We start from the raw sequence: 18,333 nt of genomic DNA on the forward strand, positions 1-18,333 counted from the left end.
GTAATGCTGCATCTCTGTCCAACTTGTGATCCAATACTTTTTCTGTGGCTCCTCGGGCTGAAACCCCAGATTGAACTGATAACGCTCAGCCCTGCGAATTTTCACTCCCTGGTGTTTTGGCATTATTCTGTAGTAGATGGCTCGCTTGAAGAAGCCAAGCTAGCAGGAAAAAAAAGAAAGGAAGAAGGTGACATTAAAAAGTTTGAGAGCTGAGTTTTTTAATGGCTTAAGAAGAAGATTTAGGATTTAGAAGCTGAGTAGATTCACGCTGACAGAGACAGAAATACGCACTACCCTGCTGATTAAGGGAGGATTCACATGTGTGTGTTCCTTTAAGGTATATCCTCTTATACAGATACCTCGGAAGTCAGATGTCAATCCTTGGGAGTGATGTCACTTCCAAGGTGACTGCATTCCAGTTGTAAAGTTGGAAAAGCACGTAAAAAATGTTTTTGTTCTGCTTCTTAGCAAGGTAGAGCCATTCATTCATTTATTTAACCAGTCATAAATACACAACGTTGGCAGCAGAGATGAAATGTTTTACATTTTTGCTACTGTTTTTCTTCACTGCCACCATCTAGTCAAGTTAGGGTTGGCTACTTTGGTGTGTTCCAGATGAAAACTCTGAAATTCCATCTTCCAACTTAATCTGGAATGCACTAAGAGTTGCTGGTGCAATCATCGATGTGGCATCAACCAATCAGTCCCAAGGCGAGCTAACAGAGCTTGAATAAGCATTTAAACAAGCTAGCTGTCTGTTAGCTCTCTTTGTTCATATGCTACATGGTGATTATTTATAGCAAGCATAAACGTCACCAGTTTCAAGCCAAACAAAAAGCTGTGCAAGCAACTTCCATCTCTCTTAATAGCATTATTATTTTTATTATTATAACATTATTTTTCTCAAGTATTCAGCAAAGCAGCGCAAGGAAAGCCAGGCAGTGTATATATGTATATGTGAATCCTCCCCAAGATGGAAAAGAAGCAGTGAAAAAAGTTAGCCATACAGAGATCAACAGTGCAGTGTTAGCCTGCAAGGAAAGCAGTCGAAGTGGTTAGTTGAATCACATCCCAAGCTCGGTGCTGTCACTGACAGCATCTACAGAAAAATCCTTTCAAAGGGGTGTTTTTACCCAAAAGCCCCAATGGTGTATGCTGTTGGGAGACATGGGGCCTCAGTAGTCCTCAGTTAGCCTCTCTGTCTCAGAGGGCTGGATCTTCATCTCAGCCTTCTGGGCCTTGGCCTCATACATCTCCCTCCTGCTGGCTCTCTGGAAGAAGCCACACTGGAGGAAGGCGCATGAATTCCGGGGTTAGACTAAGGTGTCAAAACAGAGGTTAAAGCTCAATAAAACACAATCTCACCTTCCATAGTATAAGAATGATGATTCCTAGCAGTGCAATTCCTGCTACAGCTGCAGAGATGATGATCCACAGGGGAAGCTCATAGGGCGTCTCCACCCTTTCCTCTGGTTCTATTTGTACTTTGAACTACAAGAAAAGTGAAGAACGTAATATATTATCATATCATAAGCATCATTTTCATTCCTGCCATCATCATCACATACCAAGGCCGTCTGACTCTCCATCTTGATGTTTGATTGATTATTAATAAGCTTCAGTGTGGCTTGGCCTTTAACTTCAACTACAAATGCATCAGAATAGTCCTGTAGGCACACACAGACACAACATCAGAACATTTTCCCAAATGTCAGGGCATAAACAGTAAAATAGGATTGTTATTTCAATCTGCACTTATTTATATTTGGTCATATAGCTCTTTTCTAGAATAAACTCCTTCCACATGTGTACAAGGAAAGCATGAGTGGGTAGGAAGCACCTTCCTGCCCTTCTATTTGCACACATGGAAATCCTGAGGCACGGACATGCCAGAGAAGAACACAGACAGCAGATATCACAGTGATCAAGAGAGACACAGCATGAATAGAAGACAACGTGTTAAAGTGTGAAGAAGCTTACACAGCACCTTGCCAAGTGAGTTTTTGGCCTACCAGATCTAACAGCACACTTGATATATAATTAAAAAATCTCCATGAATCTACAATATATATTAGCTGGGGAGCTCACCTCTAACATTGTACTATTCCACAACCGGGATCGGACATAAATCGTGGCTGAATTCGAAACATTGAGCAGCGGGCAGGTAAACGTCACACACTTTGCTGTCCCCTTGGAGCAATCCTTTAACAGGCCATAAGAAAGAAACTCTATTAGAGAGTGAACAGATACTGACAGTTAAGACTAGATTTAAAAAGAAAAATCCTATTATCTACAATGGATGACTCAATTTGTATATTAAATGTTAATGCTACTGACGTTGGTATTTGCCACAGTGTGAGGTTGTCAGTCCACTTATTTTGAAAGATATTAAATTCTGTACACAAGACTCCTCACATACAAATGTCACACATATACGCATGATTATGTTAAGGGAATATAAAGCTAGGACTTACCAACTGGTACCTCTTTTTGGGAGTAGAAGACAGTGTGACTGCTGCCTGTGGCTCAATAATATTTGAATGGGTCACGTCATTCTCACCTTCAACTCTAATCTGTCGCTTAGTACGCTTAGGTCTTCTCTCTGACAACTGCAAGATGGGAGAAAAAAAAGAAGAAAGAAAAAGGAAGAAAAAAGAGGAAACAGAGGAGACAGAGACATTACATCAGAGGGTTAATTACTGGTTTGATAAAGACATTATTACATTTTTCTCAGAATAGCATTGTCATTTCAGCTGTCTATATATAGGCTGCATACACTATGGCTTTCTATTTTGGGGCTTTGTGAGGTCTGTGTGTAGCGACAGATGTTTTTTTCCAAAATGTATTTCTGAACAGTGGTTTGGCATTAAGACCATTTTCACACCACTTTTCTAAAATTGACATTTATTCACACTGCGCTGACTTGAGTTCATGCTGACATCGGCTTGAGCAACACTCGTAACAAGTTGATGACCCACCTAGCTTAATGAATTCATGCTAATGGATTTCTCAAAGGTTAATATTTGAGAAATTGTATTTAGAGGTAAGGTTCATGGGTTTAAAATATATCTCACAGTTTATGGTTCAGTACTTGATGTTTGTTTAAAAAATGTAATGATAAGCCTTGGCTGTACTTTCTGTTTAGTGCTAATGAGTAAAAGCTAGCATGCTAATGTGCTAAATAAAGATGGTAAGTGAATTAAACATAAGAACTTTAGCTTATTTGGATGCTGATGGAATTTAACTCAGAGTATATGTCATATATTTACCTTTAAACTGCTGTTTAATTCTCTGCGTCTTTTGACACTGCCAAAGAGACTATGGAGTCCTCCTTGTTTAGATACCGCAGTCGTTGGTCAAACTATTCTTGACACTGTCACTTCTGTTCTAAACTGAAACCTAAACAATGGCTGAATGAAACCGTTCGCAGTGTCAGATGAGACCGCAGGAAAACAGAACATCAATAGCAAAAGGTAAAGTACAACTGTTTTTTGATATTCTTAAGGAAAACTTCACGTTGTTATCAAAGACCTGTAAAAGCTGAAAAAAACCAAGTAGATAATATTTTTAACAACTGTCACAGACGCTTAGTGAAATTAACTCTTTGATTAAAATCCCTCAACTTACTTAACTCATGACATGTTTCAACGAGGTACACCGTTTGTTTTTTTTTTGTTTGTTTTTTCCAGTTTCACTGATTGCTATGTGGAGTTCCCCAAGGTTCGATTCTGGGGCCAGGCTTGTTTTTTTACCTTTACAATTTACCCCTAGGATCCATTTTAAAAAGACATGGCAGTTCTTTACACTTTTATATTTATGATCATCAAATTTACCTACCCTAAAAAGGTCTTTAAAAAACACAGAGTGTTTCAGGGACATCAAACCCCTTGATGGCTCTATATTTTTAAATATTCAATGACAGTAAAACTGAGGTTGTGATACTTAAACCCAGTGATGCTGGCATTGCCTCAAAATTGGGCTCTGTGGAACCTTATATTAAGCCCACTGTAATCAACTTTGGAGTTCAAGTGAACTGTGATTTTAAACTGGATAAACATATATCCATAAATATACAGCTTTATCCATCGTCAGATCACTTAGTGATTTTGAGAGTTATAGAAGTGTTTATTTGTATGTAAAGCGTATATTTTTTAATTATGTTTTTACTGTGTGAAATTAATATTTTTGGTCAGTTTTTTAATGTGTTTTATAAATAAGGTTGCATCAGACTGAACTGGATTGAAGGTACAGCTAGCCTCTCTGTATGGCTTCACAGAGAGGCTAGCATAGATGTTGACTCATTTTTATGTGACGCTCAAGTTTTTGAATGTCTTAAAAGTTTGATTTGTGTATTTTTTGTTGCTGTTAAGTTTTTGTTTTTGGTCTTACTCTGGGTCATCTTCACAGATATCACACGTTTCAAAAAGTGTTAAAAAGAACCTTACAGTTAGGTTAAGCATGTTGACCACATTCCCAGGAGGTTTACACTCCGTTTCAGAATCCCCCTGAACAACAATCTTCGTCAGGTACAGCAACCACTTGCCGTTTGCTACCTCACAGGGCCACTCAAACTCCACAGCCAGGGTTGCTATGTCTTGCAGCGATTGTCCCATTGTGTTCATCTAGAGGTGGAGGCAGTCAGAAACATTAAAAATAGAAGTGAAATACATCAGATGGTATGAAATAACAACATGGTGACTGTAACTCCTAAACAGTATCCACCCCTGCTCACACTTAAACCACAAACCATGGCTGACACAACAATCCACAGCCGACGCAATATTAAACTTCTGAAGTGCTGGCTTCAAAGACAGGGTGGGGATGAGGGAAATGTGGGTGAGTAACACACATTATAGATACAATGTACAATCTCTGAGTGGTGAAGATGACTCACAGTAAAGGTGAACTCCACCAGACTGCCCACGTCACTTGTGTTGACCATGGCTGACTCGCCCATCACTGTCCCACCAAACTTTACTGTTTCCACCTGTGACTTTTCACTGGATAAGCTAAAAGACAGATATGTTTCACACAGTGTAAGTAAACAAACTGTAAGGAGGGTAATATGATGCACTGACCATTTTATTTATCTACCCTTTATGTACAACAGGGGTTCTCAGATTTTTTGATGACCGAGTACCGATTTAGGGAGATGGTTGATGGAAGGAAGCAAAGAACCCTCCCCCAAAAAACCACATAAAAAAACCTAAAAGTCCTCTAGGGGCACGGGAGACATGCCTAACCTAACAGATGTATAAGAAATATAGTAAATGCAATGCATATACGTCCCATGATGCCTGTGATTACTCTCAGTAATCAGGTGGTTTATGTGCTAAATACCTGCATTACTTTGAATTTGAAATACAGTATGTCATGAAACATTTGCGATTGGGACTTACAAGCTGAAGACTGGATTAATGGTGTTTTCAATCAGCAAGGCCATAGGAACAGGCGTTAGGTCACTCTGCTCACTAAGACTGGAGAAATTACAACAGTGTGCATTATCTTAAAACAGCTTAAAATTTTAAACTTCATTAAAAAAAATGCAAAAAGCAGAAAATGAACTTAATTATTATACACAACAGTATTATATTGACTTGTTTTCCCTGTTTAGTATTAAGCAGGAACAAAATACAATGTGCAACCAACATTATAAAGTCCTTACGTTGACAACAGCAGCTGACACTCAATCTTTCGTGTGTGTAGGGTGATTCCTGAGGTCTCAAACTTGAGCAGGAAAGACACCTATTAATAAAGCAATGCAAGCACATGAGAACTGTTGCAAACCCAACTGTCCAGTAGAAAAAGATAAAAATAATTGTCACCTGTTCAAACCTACCTTTTCGTTTCTGCTAATTGGATTCCCCACCTCACAAATGACTGTATCAAGAAGAGTGCACTCAACTTTGTTATTCTAAACACAGAAGAAATAAACAGAATTAGTTTTAACTTTTAAGGAACTGACATGACCAGCGATGTGGCTAAACATGACCAAACCAAACCAATACAGTGTGCATCTTGTAAGAAGAGTAGCATTAAAAAACAAAAGGAGATTAAAATAAAAATGGGCATCTTCTGCCCTCCAGTGGACCTACCAAAGAACTGACACTGGCATATTTCAGCACATCAGGGATAGTGACATTGAGCACGACTCTGTGGGCGTCTTCAGCTAGCTTCCCTTCAGATTGATAGTTGGTAACGTTTACCGCGAGCCCTATTTTCTTTATGGAGCTGTTGAACTGGAGCACTTGAACTTTGCCCTGACTGTAGAGGGACAACATGTATTAGCTTTGTTATTTAATGATTATTTTGATTGACTAACACATTCATGACATAGCAATAACAAAAACAAACAACAAATATGGCTAACGATGGCTAAAGTGCTAAAATGGACCTTTCCAATGGGAGTCCATAAGCAAGGGGGAACCCTCACAATTTCACACATTTCACTTTGTTTTCTTTGTGCTAAGCTAATGGTAAGCTGGTACTGGTGGTAGCTTCATATGCATTAGATATATACATGAGCACTGCAACAATCTTCTAACCTAACTGAGCAAGCTAACTAGTGTATTTTAACCTTTAAAAGTCAGCTTTGTGTCTATACATGAATGACTCAAAGGATGCTTGGTTGCTCACTATATAAATTTACCTGGGAAAAGGCTTTTCTTCATTTTCTTCAACAAACTTTGCTGTTAGTTGCAGGTTACTGGTACATTTGTTGTCTGAGCCACACGCCTTTTGAAAGTGAATCTGCAGGAAATAGAATAAGCAACATCATATCAAATCTTACAAGGGGACACTGGACCGTACCATTTCTTTACCATCTCCAAGTTACTGAAAAGGAAACCTGTAAATGAAGTGCATGCAAGACTCCATACCTCAGTTCTTCGGCTGGATTTCTGCTCTGGGCTCAAAATTGGGAAGAAGTCCAGGTTCTGTGGGGCTCGTCTGGCTCTAGGTATTGGTTCGTATAGTGAGAAGTTGAGGAAAAAGACCACTGGTTCCAGTTTGTCCCTCACAGGTTCCTGTGAATTAATTAAAGAGTTTCTTTTTGCTTGTCTCAATAAGCACAGGACTATCAGGTAGCCGCAGTTTATTTGTTCTCTCCAGTCACTCAGCAAGATGATCATTTGCAAATAACACAAAATGCACGGCTCAGTCAATACAACATCTGCAATAGTTGCGTTGCGCACTTACGACTACAAACAGCTTGAGAGTTTCACACGCAGTTTTGGAAGATGTCATGGTCAGGTTGCCAGTGTAAGTGTTGATGTCATTCTGAAAACGAACACGAGAGCTTCCTCTTCTCTCCCTGTCGGCCTCTACTATATACGTCACCACTTTACAGAGTGAAAACAAACAGAAAAGATTAAAGCAAGCTCATGCAGTAAATAAAGTTTTTTTTTTCTTACAAAACAAAGAATTTCCATGGTGATGCACTTGTTTGTAAGTTGGAAACACTGTTCATTTGAAAAAGAAAATTGAACACGGAAAAACTTACTGACAGGTTTCTTGAAATTTGTATTTCCGGTGCTTAGAGTGAAAGACATGCACAGAGTAGCTGTAATGCTGTGAAGCACAAAGAGAAAGAGAAGAAGAACTGAGACCTGAAAAAACACTCAATAAGCCAGTTTCAGAATGACATAAATTTAGGAGACATCTCACCATGGTTTATCTCCAGAGCACATTTTATCGTCCACAATCTTAGGCTCGACAGTGAAGTCTTGGGTTAAGTGCACAACCGGTCGAGCTCTTATTTAAAAAGCAAAACAGAACAAAACAAATAAATTAATCATTATAATAATAATAATAGGAGAAATAACTCCATGAATACTGAAACATAATAGATGTCATAAAAATAGTTTGTCGTAACTTATGAGACAAATGTCACTGTAGAAAATCGCTATATATTATATATACACTCACTGGCCACTTTGTTAGGTACATTTGTTCAACTTCTTGTTAATACAAATAATAGACAGTCACATGGTAGTGATCAGCCCACAACCTTCCAGCAGAATAACGTACTATGACACTACGTCAGAAAGCTCAACAAAGACTTCGCTGCACTCAAATGATACCGAGATCACAATAAAATTGCCCAAAGAGCACCTCTGTGTTGTGGTGGAACAGCAGGTGAGGATTTACATCATGAATGTGCAGCCGATACATCAGCAGTGTGTGTTATGCTATGATGTCAATAAGGGGGTCCAACTAACATGGAAATATCTTGTTTAACTTTGTTTTTGATTGTGTCTACCTGAGGAGGGCAATGTGATCATCCAGAGAGCCAACTAATATATCAGGGTAACTGTTATCATCTACGTCCATCCCTCCGCTGATGGAGTAGCCGAAGGTCTGGAATTTTTCACCAAACGTCCCACCCATAATGGTCTGCAGAGGGAGTCATTGACACAGGTTTTCAGAAGAGTACTTTGAATAAAGTTTTTAAATGACCACAGAATGTCATACATTACCTGACTAGGCTCCCTTGATATTCCCTTTTTGCTTCCCATCCATATGTAGACCATTCCTGTCTGGTGGAATGGCGCTCCAACAGCAAAGTCTGGAGACATTAGCATTACAGTTAAACAAGTACTGGAAGCATGACAAGAAAAGATGCTAGAAAAGAAAACTAGGCACTCTTTGTGTATAGGAAATATTTGTCCTCTAGGTGGCAGCAGACAATGTTTTCAGGACTCATTTGAAACACGACAAGTTAAATACCTCTTGTTTGCAGCTGAAATGATTTCAAATTACAGAAATATTCCTTTAGCGTGCTTTATGCTCACACCACAGTTTACCTGTGGTCTGGTGCACCACTTTGATTTCACTTTTTTAAACTAGAATATTATCAGATGTAGGTCCAAAAGAGATGCTGGGTTCATGGTCACACCTTGGAATCCGTCTTGGTTGATGTCGCCAATGGCGGCCAGTGCAAGGCCAAAGGCAGAATCAGATGGGCCCTTCAAAACCATTGAGGCGGTCTTCTGGAAAAATCCATTCTCGTTCATGAAAATGTACACTGCTCCCCCCACTTCATTCTTACGGTCAAAGTAAAAGGGGGCACCCACAATCAGGTCATTCCAACTAGAATATGCAAGACAAAAATCCACATATGCATGTAAATACAAAAATACATACACATGGCTAAGTATAGCTAAACATTCAACACAAGTCACCAAAGGTATATTAACTGCATCTCAAAAGAATGTACTACCTAGAATCTTAATGACCAACTAGATTTCTAGATAGAGAAACACCTGATTTCTTCATAATTTCAAAGTGAATCCCTCATCCCTGCCACAGAAAGTCACTATTATCATCTGTGTTCAGACACACACTGCTTCACTGTTATGCACCATATGCATAAAAAGGCAAATCACGTCCCAATCTATGTGAAAAAAAAAATCATTGTTCATTTCCCCACAGTTACACTCTCCGGTGTAGAAACGCACCTGTCATTGTTCAGATCTGTCACTGCCAGGCTGTTTCCAAAGTAGGAACCCACTTGTTCCCCAAGGATGATCTGCTCCAACAAAAGCTTTGGTTGAGTTTTATTTGAAAAAATCACAGCACCCTTAGACTCATATCTGGGAGCCCCTGTCACAACTGTCGAGTCATCATAGCTCAGGAGCTTCTTTTCTTCGAGAACTGAATAACCTGTGAATGAAAATGATTGAGAATCAGAGATGCTGTTTTTGACAATTGGATGCTTATCTGACAGTAGGGAGATTGAGTGTGAATCTCACTAAGGTTCCCAATTATTTGCCATTTGAAATGTTGTAAAGACACACCAACACTTACCTATATAACTATATGCTTTCTCTAGACTTTCAAAGCTTTTGTCAGCATAGTTCCAGGGGTTTTGTGGATCTATCCGTATCACATGAGCATCTCCTTTAAAACAAAGCAGAATCACACAACAATGTTAAAATCAGCTTAATACACAATTCAAGAGTATCCAAGACATAACACAATCCAATCAAATCCAACAGACTTGCACAGCGTGCAAATAATGAGTAACCCCATTATTTCAGCAGTAGGCAAAACAGGTTAGCTCGACAGTTCCCACCTTGCCAATTGTAGCTGCCCGGAGAGCCTAAATAGACATCAGTTTCCGATATACCGCCTGAAATGCCCATGTTGCACATGCCGTCCAAGTTGTGGTCGTTGTTGGGATTGCAGACGTCATAATTTTCATCCTGCCACTGATCCTCTTGGTCAAAGGTCAGGTCATTACTCCTTACATAACATTTTCCTAACATCCGCCACTGATTCTCTGACATTACCTTCACATATCGATGTCCGCATGCCTGGAGACCAGAGAAAGTACTGAAGAAGTGCAGTGTGTCATATCAGAAATTGACAGTGCTCAATTCAGTGACTAGGAAAAACAGCTTCAAGTAAACTGAAGAATCTCAAACATCAATATAATGAAACCAGTGTCGCTGCTTTTTAATTTACACAATGGAAACGGTCCTCCCTTTGAGCAGTTACACAAAATAATCATTTTCTATGAGCCAGATATCAATTTTAGCCTTCTAAAAGAAGTTTAAACAGTCAAAGATGTTTGAAACATGCTAAAATTAATTTCTTCCTGATAAAAGGGAGTTTTTCCGTCCCACGGTCACCAAGTGCTCACTCATAGGGGGGTGTCTGATTGTTGAAGTTTTCTCTGCAGGGTCTTTTCCTCTTACAATATAAAATCATTTAAGATGACTGCTGTTGTGATCTGGTGCTATTTAAAAATAAATATAAAAAATATATTTAAAAAAATGCATTAATATGTAAGATAGAAAAATAAAAACATGGAGATTACACCAATTAGTGCTTGAACAAAAACTGAAACATATTGACAAAGACAGACTAGGAACAACATGCTGTTAGTTTCCCCTCACTGTAAGTAAAATGTGTTCTCCAGTATATTGTAATTGTCTAAAATGTAAAAGTAATAAAAAAAATCACTTGATCAAAATATAATTTCTCCCTAAACATGAGACATTATTGCATTTTCTCCCTGTGTGTATCATCCTGTCTCAGGTGTGTGTGTGTGTGTGTCTACAGTAATTAAACATCGCAACAAGTCAAATGTGTCATCTCTTAGACTAAATAATAAAAGAAAACATCCTGTGTGTCAGCTCACCCTGCCTTGTACATAATATCACCGGTAGTAGTGACTCATAGAAGGAAAACAGGAAGTCATCTTACCAACACGCGTCCATCTGGCTGGCCCTTCTGACTGGACACTGTCACACCCAACCACATGCCCTCCACAATCTCAGAGGTAGTTGCTGTGGATGCGTCATAAGGAGGTAGGTCAATTATTAAAGCAACTGTTTTAATTTGTCATCAGGCTGGTGCTGACAGGAAGGTCATTACATACAGAGTAATTACCTTTTTTTCTGCTTTATAATGTTCCCTGTTTTACTTCTTGTTCTTTTATTTCAATAGACCATTTACAACCAGATTTCTATTTGCCATCGTACACTAATCAAATCAAACCAGCATGCAGTACAAAATCAACCATTCCAGACTATTTATTACATTAAAAGAAACATTCAGCATGGCTATGGTGATCACAGTCATCAGAACACCTACTCAAACTGTAAATGCAAACCTTCATGCAGCCTGGATCATGCCCTGACAAATATTAACCACAAAAATGTGCTGAGACTGCAGCAGCACTCATTCTAACCTCAACATGAAAAGTGATTCAGAATCCTCTTATTATACCATTTGCCCCTAGGTTTGGATGGGAGGGGGGTGGGGTCTAACATTTAATAACAGTCTGTTCATGTAAAGGTGGACAAAATAATTCCAAATGCTCCAAAGGATGCTTGATGATTTTACTGAAATGATCTGACACAGTTCTTTAGTCCTTACTGTAAAATGAGGAAGCTAGCTAGTGTTCATTTAAAGGTTATTATTTTTTGTTCCTCACATTAGTTACATCCTTTTGAGGCCCTGCGCAGGGGAAAACCAGTTTTAACACGTGAAGTTCACTGAGGGAGTACAATCCTAAATAGAGCTGAGCTGTGAGTCTCCTATGGCTGTGTGAAGTAAGCGTTGTAGAACAATCATATGAGCGATTCCTAAATTTTAGTTTAAACCCAAACTGGTTCTGAACAGTGTGCTAAGTGAGGAAGGAGGGTTTTAAAAATTGTACGTACAACATGCAGTCTGGGTTTTTTTTTAAATTTGCTTCTGTTGGAGATCTCTGCGTTTGCTGTTTCATTTTGCACCACCATCTGTTATGTTTGCATCAAATCTATGGAAGTGCTATACAAACTCAGTTGAGGTGCTTTTAAAGTATTGTGAAAGACGGCTCCTCGCTGGTGCACTGAATATGAAAATCTTCAGAAATGTTCAAAAGCGCTCTCACTCACCATCGATCATCAGAATACCAAATAAGTGAACATCTTTAAGAAGAATGGTGTTCAATCTCATCATTATTTTCCTTACATATATAGAAGTATTTTAAAGGAAACCCCCCTCGAGCTCGCTAAAATCTCTTAATGGAACAGTTCAGAAACAGCTACAACACTGCAACCATGCATTCCCTTCATCACATCAGTGAATCTTACTCGAGGTAACCAGGTCCATTCTGGAGCAGTCAGTGGTGTCGGTGGTAATGGGACAGAAGTAGACGGCGCCTGTTTCATTGACTTTCGGTAGAGATTGTGCTTTTTCTTTGGGCGCACCTATAAGAAGCCTACAAAGGCACAGAGGAACACAGAAAGAACAAAAACACAGAAAAAACAAAGAGAGAAAAACAGAAAGAAAGAGACAAACAATGTATGAAATCACAATGGAAGTGTGGCACAGTGTTAGACAAAGCTATGACACTATCAGCAACGGTTTATCAGATAACCTTCGAGACACAAAAAAAGCACACCATGCAGCTTAACAAGTCAATCATTTATATTTCACCTCTTGAAATTGAGCTATTTGTATATATTACAGCTATTTATTATTTTTCTAAATGTTCTAACATATTGTATTATTTAACTAGTTCAGTCTGTTACTGTTGTTGTCTTGGAGGAACTGTAACTCACATTATTTCCTTAAGGATTATGAAAGTATTCTGATTGTGATTAAAGGCACAACTTTTATGCACAGCATTTACCCACTTAGAGTGTGTGACGTGACCTGGGATGTTAAGATTCAGGGTCTAAACACACACAAAAAAGCAGACTCATTTCACAAGAAAAGAAAGAGTGAAGCAGTCGGACCATGACCTGACCTGTGACAAGCTTGGGCAGCGTACACACACACGCACACACCCCCATGCACGCACACACACATATATAGAGAGAAATTTGCTTCTTGGCTCTTTTTGTCCACTCATCGAGACACTCCCTGCATCTGCACCTCTTACCACACCACAGAGCTTTGAAGTAAAGAGATTACTGCTCTCTGAGGCTCTGTGCAGGAACACACCATTTACCGACAGCAGAAGATTTATTAGCTCCACTTTGTGGGCGAAAGGTGTGGACAAGCTAGTTTACAATATGTGAGCGAGTGACATACGCATGAAATGAAAGCACTCAGTGCTTTGGTCAAAGTGGGTAACACAAGCATGTCATTCTTCTCATTTTAGCGTCCTGAAAATGATTTCAGTGCTGTCAGTGCTGACAATGAGTTATCAGTATTGTGGGAAAGAGTAGAAATAGAAAAATAAGTAAGTCAAGATGTTCACGATTGTTGACCTAACTGCGAGTATAGTGGGAATCCAGCTTTCTCTCTTATTCACACTGACAAGTTAGAATAAATAAAGGTCCCAAATGTAAAGTTAAAAATAAGTCTTCACAGTAAAATCACTGTACTTTCAAATCCCACTTTCTCCCACGAGTCAGCCTGGGATTACTCCAACTTGGGGAGAGATTATTTCTCCTGAAAGATGAATCACAGCAAAAGGCTGTGCTATGAGCAGGAAATCACTGAACAGGGTCTGTTAGCACTTGCTCTTGGTTAGTCATACCTGATTAAACACTGCTCACAGGTTTCGTGGTTTTTCAATCTGTTTAAACACAGCGAGCCCATGTACCAGGCTCCACCACTCCACCACAGTCGTCTACATATATACACACATTCACAGTGATATTAACATTAACATGCCCCTATAAACATTTACAATCTTAATCTGACTGCAGGCCTAAGAGCATAGACAAAATTATTGTCTCTTTGATGTCTCACCTGAGCCTGCAGAGAGTCAGACATGTAAATTAGTCACATGGCCCGACTTCCACTGATTTTAGATCAAATTACTCTAAAAAGTATATGAATTGTGGCACATAAGCTGACAAAACACTGAACTCAGATCAGACACTGTGGCACACATAGCTAATTCCTTGACATTAATCAGATATGTTTATAGGTAAGTTGAGACATCATCCCTTTCGTTTTATGAATGCAGTATAACAGCACCGGCACCAGCACAACCACTTCTCAGTATGACGACAACCACAAAGAGACAAGACGGCTGCTGAGGGCCAACAGTTTCCAGGTTAAACTGTCAGAGGAGACCTTGGGTGTGGTAATTATTCAGTAATGTGGACAGTAAATAAGATACAAGATACCACAGAGGTTTGTAGTGGTGGATGGACCTAACAGAAACATGGAGAGGAGTCCCATTCAGTGTGGCGTTGACATTCTTTTGTTTATCGGTGTAGATATCTGTGTGTGTGTGTGTGTGTGTGTGTGTGTGTGTGTGTGTGTGTGTGTGTGTGTGTGTGTGTGTGTGTGTGTGTGTGTGTGTGGTCTTACACTACAGATTAACTAAGCCGATGAGAAGCGGGCGTGTAAAACTGTTGTGTTTTTGAGCCGCAGGACACAGTGTCCCAAAACACTAACTCAGATATTATTGTAAAGCCACACAAGGCCTCATGGGAGCTTTATCCAAAGCACTCATAAAGGGAATGGCGTCAAGCCGGAGACTGGGCAAACTTGACACACAGATAGCAGTTTGAACTTTTCTCACTCTGAATAGAAATCATGAGGAAGCAAGGTAGGGTACAAAGTCCAGTATTAATCATGCATGCTTTAGGGCATTTGAAGATCTTGGCTAGCAGGCTGCTGATTGCAGAAAACTAGAAAAAAAAATACTGTCATCATCTTACTATCTCAGTGGTGCCATGTGGGTCATCGGTGTTTGTTGTTGAAATTTAACAAAGCTGTGTGATACCATCACATCTAACACAAGACGGGTTATCAGCTACCTTAGGTCCATGTACGTGCTACATGAACATTTAAGAACAGGTTGACAATTCGGCTAACTGACAAATGTTAGATGAGAATTCCACGTGTCAGGCAAATATGAACAATCAATAAATATTTTTTTAAATATCATTTATTGTCAATACTGGAGGATAATATATATCATATATTAGGCTATTTGTCATTAGAGAAAAGTGTTGCAGATTGCAAAATACAAAAGGTTTACCAAAAGGCCTTTCTCCATAGCTTCCAGTGTATGCTATGTTGTGTATAGGACTACATAAACAAAAAATTGTACCAGACACACGACACAATGAACCTACCCCTGTTTTTAAAAATAAATGAGACGCAGGGTTAGCTCAAAGGTTCAAAGGGCTATCTTTATAGTCAACCAGTCTAAAACGCTGCACAAGTCACTGTAATAAATAATATCTATGTTTTAGCTTTAGTTTGACTGCTAGAAGATTTTTGAGATGATACCAATACATGCTCATAATTTTGATATATTGACTAATATATCATGTCCCTGCTTTCATGTCCCTGAAAGCAGGTACATGTGTCAGGACATGACACATAAACGGATCTCCCTAGCAACATTTATGCGTAGTTATATACTACAGATGAATTAGACAGGCTCTAGTTTTAGCATCTTTTAGCAACTTTTCTTTTTAGTGTTTTTTTTATAATTCTTTGATCGAGTTAAATCCTGCGGTAGAAAATTTAGGGAGATGAATGTCCTTCCAAGATGTGTCAATGCTTGACGCGTGCATTTATGTTCATATTTGGCCCCTACATGTCATCTCCTGCTTGTTAATGTATCACTGGGCATGTTTGATTGTTTCTGACAGGCCATAATGACCCTAATCCCACTGAGAAATGTCCCAGTGCTCCCAACAATCAGACTGCCACTGTTAATTTTTAATGTAAACACATAAGAGTAGCTACTTTTGGCAAAAAAAAAGAAAAAGAAAAAAAAGAACGAGCTTAATTTCCAAAATTCCAAAGTTTCGCTTGAAAAATGACCTTGATATCCTCATGATCATGGATGCATGGAGGACAATAATAACTGAAGGTTTTCACTTTTTCAAGTAATGCAGCACAGAACCATAGACTAAACATCATTACTAGCCCGTCCTTCACATTCCTGATCTTGAGTGAACAACTTGCAAGAAAATGTCAACTTTTTCATTAAAAGCAGATCTTTTTTTTGTTTTTGATGAACCCACATTTCTCTGTTGCATATGTAACCCTCATAAACTTGGCGTACAACTGATTAACAACGAGGTGACTCGCACGTCATATCCCGTCCTGTCCTAGCTGTGTGCTCTCCTCCTTATCGCCTTTCATGCTCATCACCTCCTCATAAACAGGCTGTCAAAGGCTCGGCTAAATGGAAAGGGAGAAGCAGGCAGCTGCATTCCAACTCCAGGACATGTTGCAATTTGCCCCTTCTGTCTAAGAAGTCATCCAAAAGGCTGGCTAAACCAAACATTTACTGTTTGCACCCAGCTAGGGGTGGGCGATAGTGATGTGTCGGTCGCGAACGAAATGGCTCTTAGAGCCGGGTCTTTGACGTGAACGACGCGAGCCGGCTCCTTATCGCGAGCCGTGTTTTTTTTTTCTTCTGTTTCTCTCACCCTTTCTCGCACTTTTATTCCACTTCACTCCGCATGCGAGCCATGTGCTTTGCGCTGGGCAGAGGGGGGAGGGGCAGTAGTTACACTCGCAGTAGCACAGGAACAGAGCGGGAGGGAGAGACAGCGAAAGAGAGCCAAGGACAACAACGCCACATTAGAAAGGTATAGTAATGGTCCACAACTATTTTCAGTTGCGGATGATAAAGGATTCAGAAAGTTTATTCATGCAGGCCCATATGACAGAGAATATGCATCGTCTTTTTGTTTTCATATTTTAATTTATATTTAATTGTGTTGCGGTTTGCAGTGTTTTGTGTTGTTTCACTTTAAATTTGTTTAAATTTAAATTGAAACAACACAAAAATGTAAATAGTTAAAAGTTGAAATGTAAATAGTTGGTTTTTGTATTATATGATTTCTTTATTACATTTTATGTGGAGTGAATAAATAAAAGTATATTTATGGTGGCTCCTAGAGACAAGGCACATACAAACTTCAAAACACGTAAAAACTACAAAACACGTACAAAACACAACAGAAGTGCTCCAGGATGTGCTCCCCCCCACAGTGTTGAGCTTTTGTTACCTAGTGGCTACACAAGCCAGGAAGTACCAACGACCGGATTTGGTGTGTGGTAGTAACAGGTAAGTGAACTTTTTTAAAATTATTATTATTTGAATATATATGAGTGCTTCTGTATAAATACACAAACAATACACATATGCTTTCAATTGTGTAATTTAACTGATCTAGGTAGCTCTGTTTTGGAAGTTCAGTTAACGCTAGAAATGTGTTTTGGAGTTTGTACGTGCTTTGTCTCTAGGGGCCACCGTATATATTTATATATATACATATATAAATAGGACCAATTTTTTTTACATTAGTAATTCCTTTTGTGCATAATTTTATATTGTTGTTAATAATAAATTAATTAAAGCAACAAAACAACCTGAAGAGCCGGTTTGGAGCCGAAAGAGCCGGCTCTTTTTAGTGAGCCGAGCCAAAAGAGACGGTTCTCTAAAAAGAGCCGGAAATCCCATCACTAGTGGGCGATATAAACGATATAAATTTGGCCAACGATAGAGATTTTGACTATATCGCTCTATCGCGATAGCGCATGTTGATGATGTCATTAAGCTGCGCCTGTTTTGGTCGAAAGCATCGCAGCGGCTAAAACCATTATCATCTGCAAATTATGGCGGGGGACAGTCATAGCAAAGAGATGAAGCACTTTTGAAATATGGGGAAAGACAAAAACTGCGCTTCCTCCACTTCCGTAACATTGATTCATTAATGTTGAATTCTCTCGCAGCTGCTCCCATGTTGTTGCAGTATATTAATAACTAACCTCGTATTGTGGATGAATAATCTCAGTTGTTCTCCTGACTGAAGTTTGGCCCCTGTATAGCATCCCGCTATGCGATTGCATTTGTCTCTAACCACCAGAATCCGTCACGTTAACTTTTAATGAGTGGAA

The 18,333-nt window shown here is 39.2% G+C and overlaps 1 protein-coding gene across 1 annotated transcript in view; it reads right to left on the reverse strand.

The window, feature by feature from the left end:
- Positions 1 to 100: 100 nt before the first annotated feature.
- itga3b (integrin, alpha 3b) overlaps positions 101 to 18,333 on the reverse strand; it is a 28,568-nt gene continuing 10,335 nt past the window's right edge. Inside the window, exons 2-26 of the mRNA XM_005721645.1 lie at positions 12,588 to 12,715; positions 11,212 to 11,294; positions 10,076 to 10,316; positions 9,808 to 9,900; positions 9,459 to 9,663; positions 8,897 to 9,090; positions 8,478 to 8,566; positions 8,261 to 8,394; positions 7,666 to 7,752; positions 7,502 to 7,569; positions 7,198 to 7,340; positions 6,879 to 7,025; positions 6,650 to 6,750; positions 6,096 to 6,264; positions 5,840 to 5,914; positions 5,666 to 5,745; positions 5,400 to 5,477; positions 4,895 to 5,009; positions 4,446 to 4,622; positions 2,475 to 2,609; positions 2,089 to 2,202; positions 1,569 to 1,667; positions 1,366 to 1,491; positions 1,134 to 1,286; positions 101 to 159 (exon numbers count right to left, since the gene is read on the reverse strand). Of these exons, the coding sequence (XP_005721702.1) occupies positions 1,176 to 1,286; positions 1,366 to 1,491; positions 1,569 to 1,667; positions 2,089 to 2,202; positions 2,475 to 2,609; positions 4,446 to 4,622; positions 4,895 to 5,009; positions 5,400 to 5,477; positions 5,666 to 5,745; positions 5,840 to 5,914; positions 6,096 to 6,264; positions 6,650 to 6,750; positions 6,879 to 7,025; positions 7,198 to 7,340; positions 7,502 to 7,569; positions 7,666 to 7,752; positions 8,261 to 8,394; positions 8,478 to 8,566; positions 8,897 to 9,090; positions 9,459 to 9,663; positions 9,808 to 9,900; positions 10,076 to 10,316; positions 11,212 to 11,294; positions 12,588 to 12,715 (2,992 nt within the window). The 3' untranslated portion in view covers positions 101 to 159; positions 1,134 to 1,175. The remainder of the gene's footprint in view (positions 160 to 1,133; positions 1,287 to 1,365; positions 1,492 to 1,568; positions 1,668 to 2,088; positions 2,203 to 2,474; positions 2,610 to 4,445; positions 4,623 to 4,894; positions 5,010 to 5,399; positions 5,478 to 5,665; positions 5,746 to 5,839; positions 5,915 to 6,095; positions 6,265 to 6,649; positions 6,751 to 6,878; positions 7,026 to 7,197; positions 7,341 to 7,501; positions 7,570 to 7,665; positions 7,753 to 8,260; positions 8,395 to 8,477; positions 8,567 to 8,896; positions 9,091 to 9,458; positions 9,664 to 9,807; positions 9,901 to 10,075; positions 10,317 to 11,211; positions 11,295 to 12,587; positions 12,716 to 18,333) is intronic.

Source organism: Pundamilia nyererei, unplaced genomic scaffold (genome assembly GCF_000239375.1).
Source record: "Pundamilia nyererei isolate P.nyererei 1_Seehausen unplaced genomic scaffold, PunNye1.0 scaffold00005, whole genome shotgun sequence".
Classification (NCBI taxonomy): Eukaryota; Metazoa; Chordata; class Actinopteri; order Cichliformes; family Cichlidae; genus Pundamilia; species Pundamilia nyererei.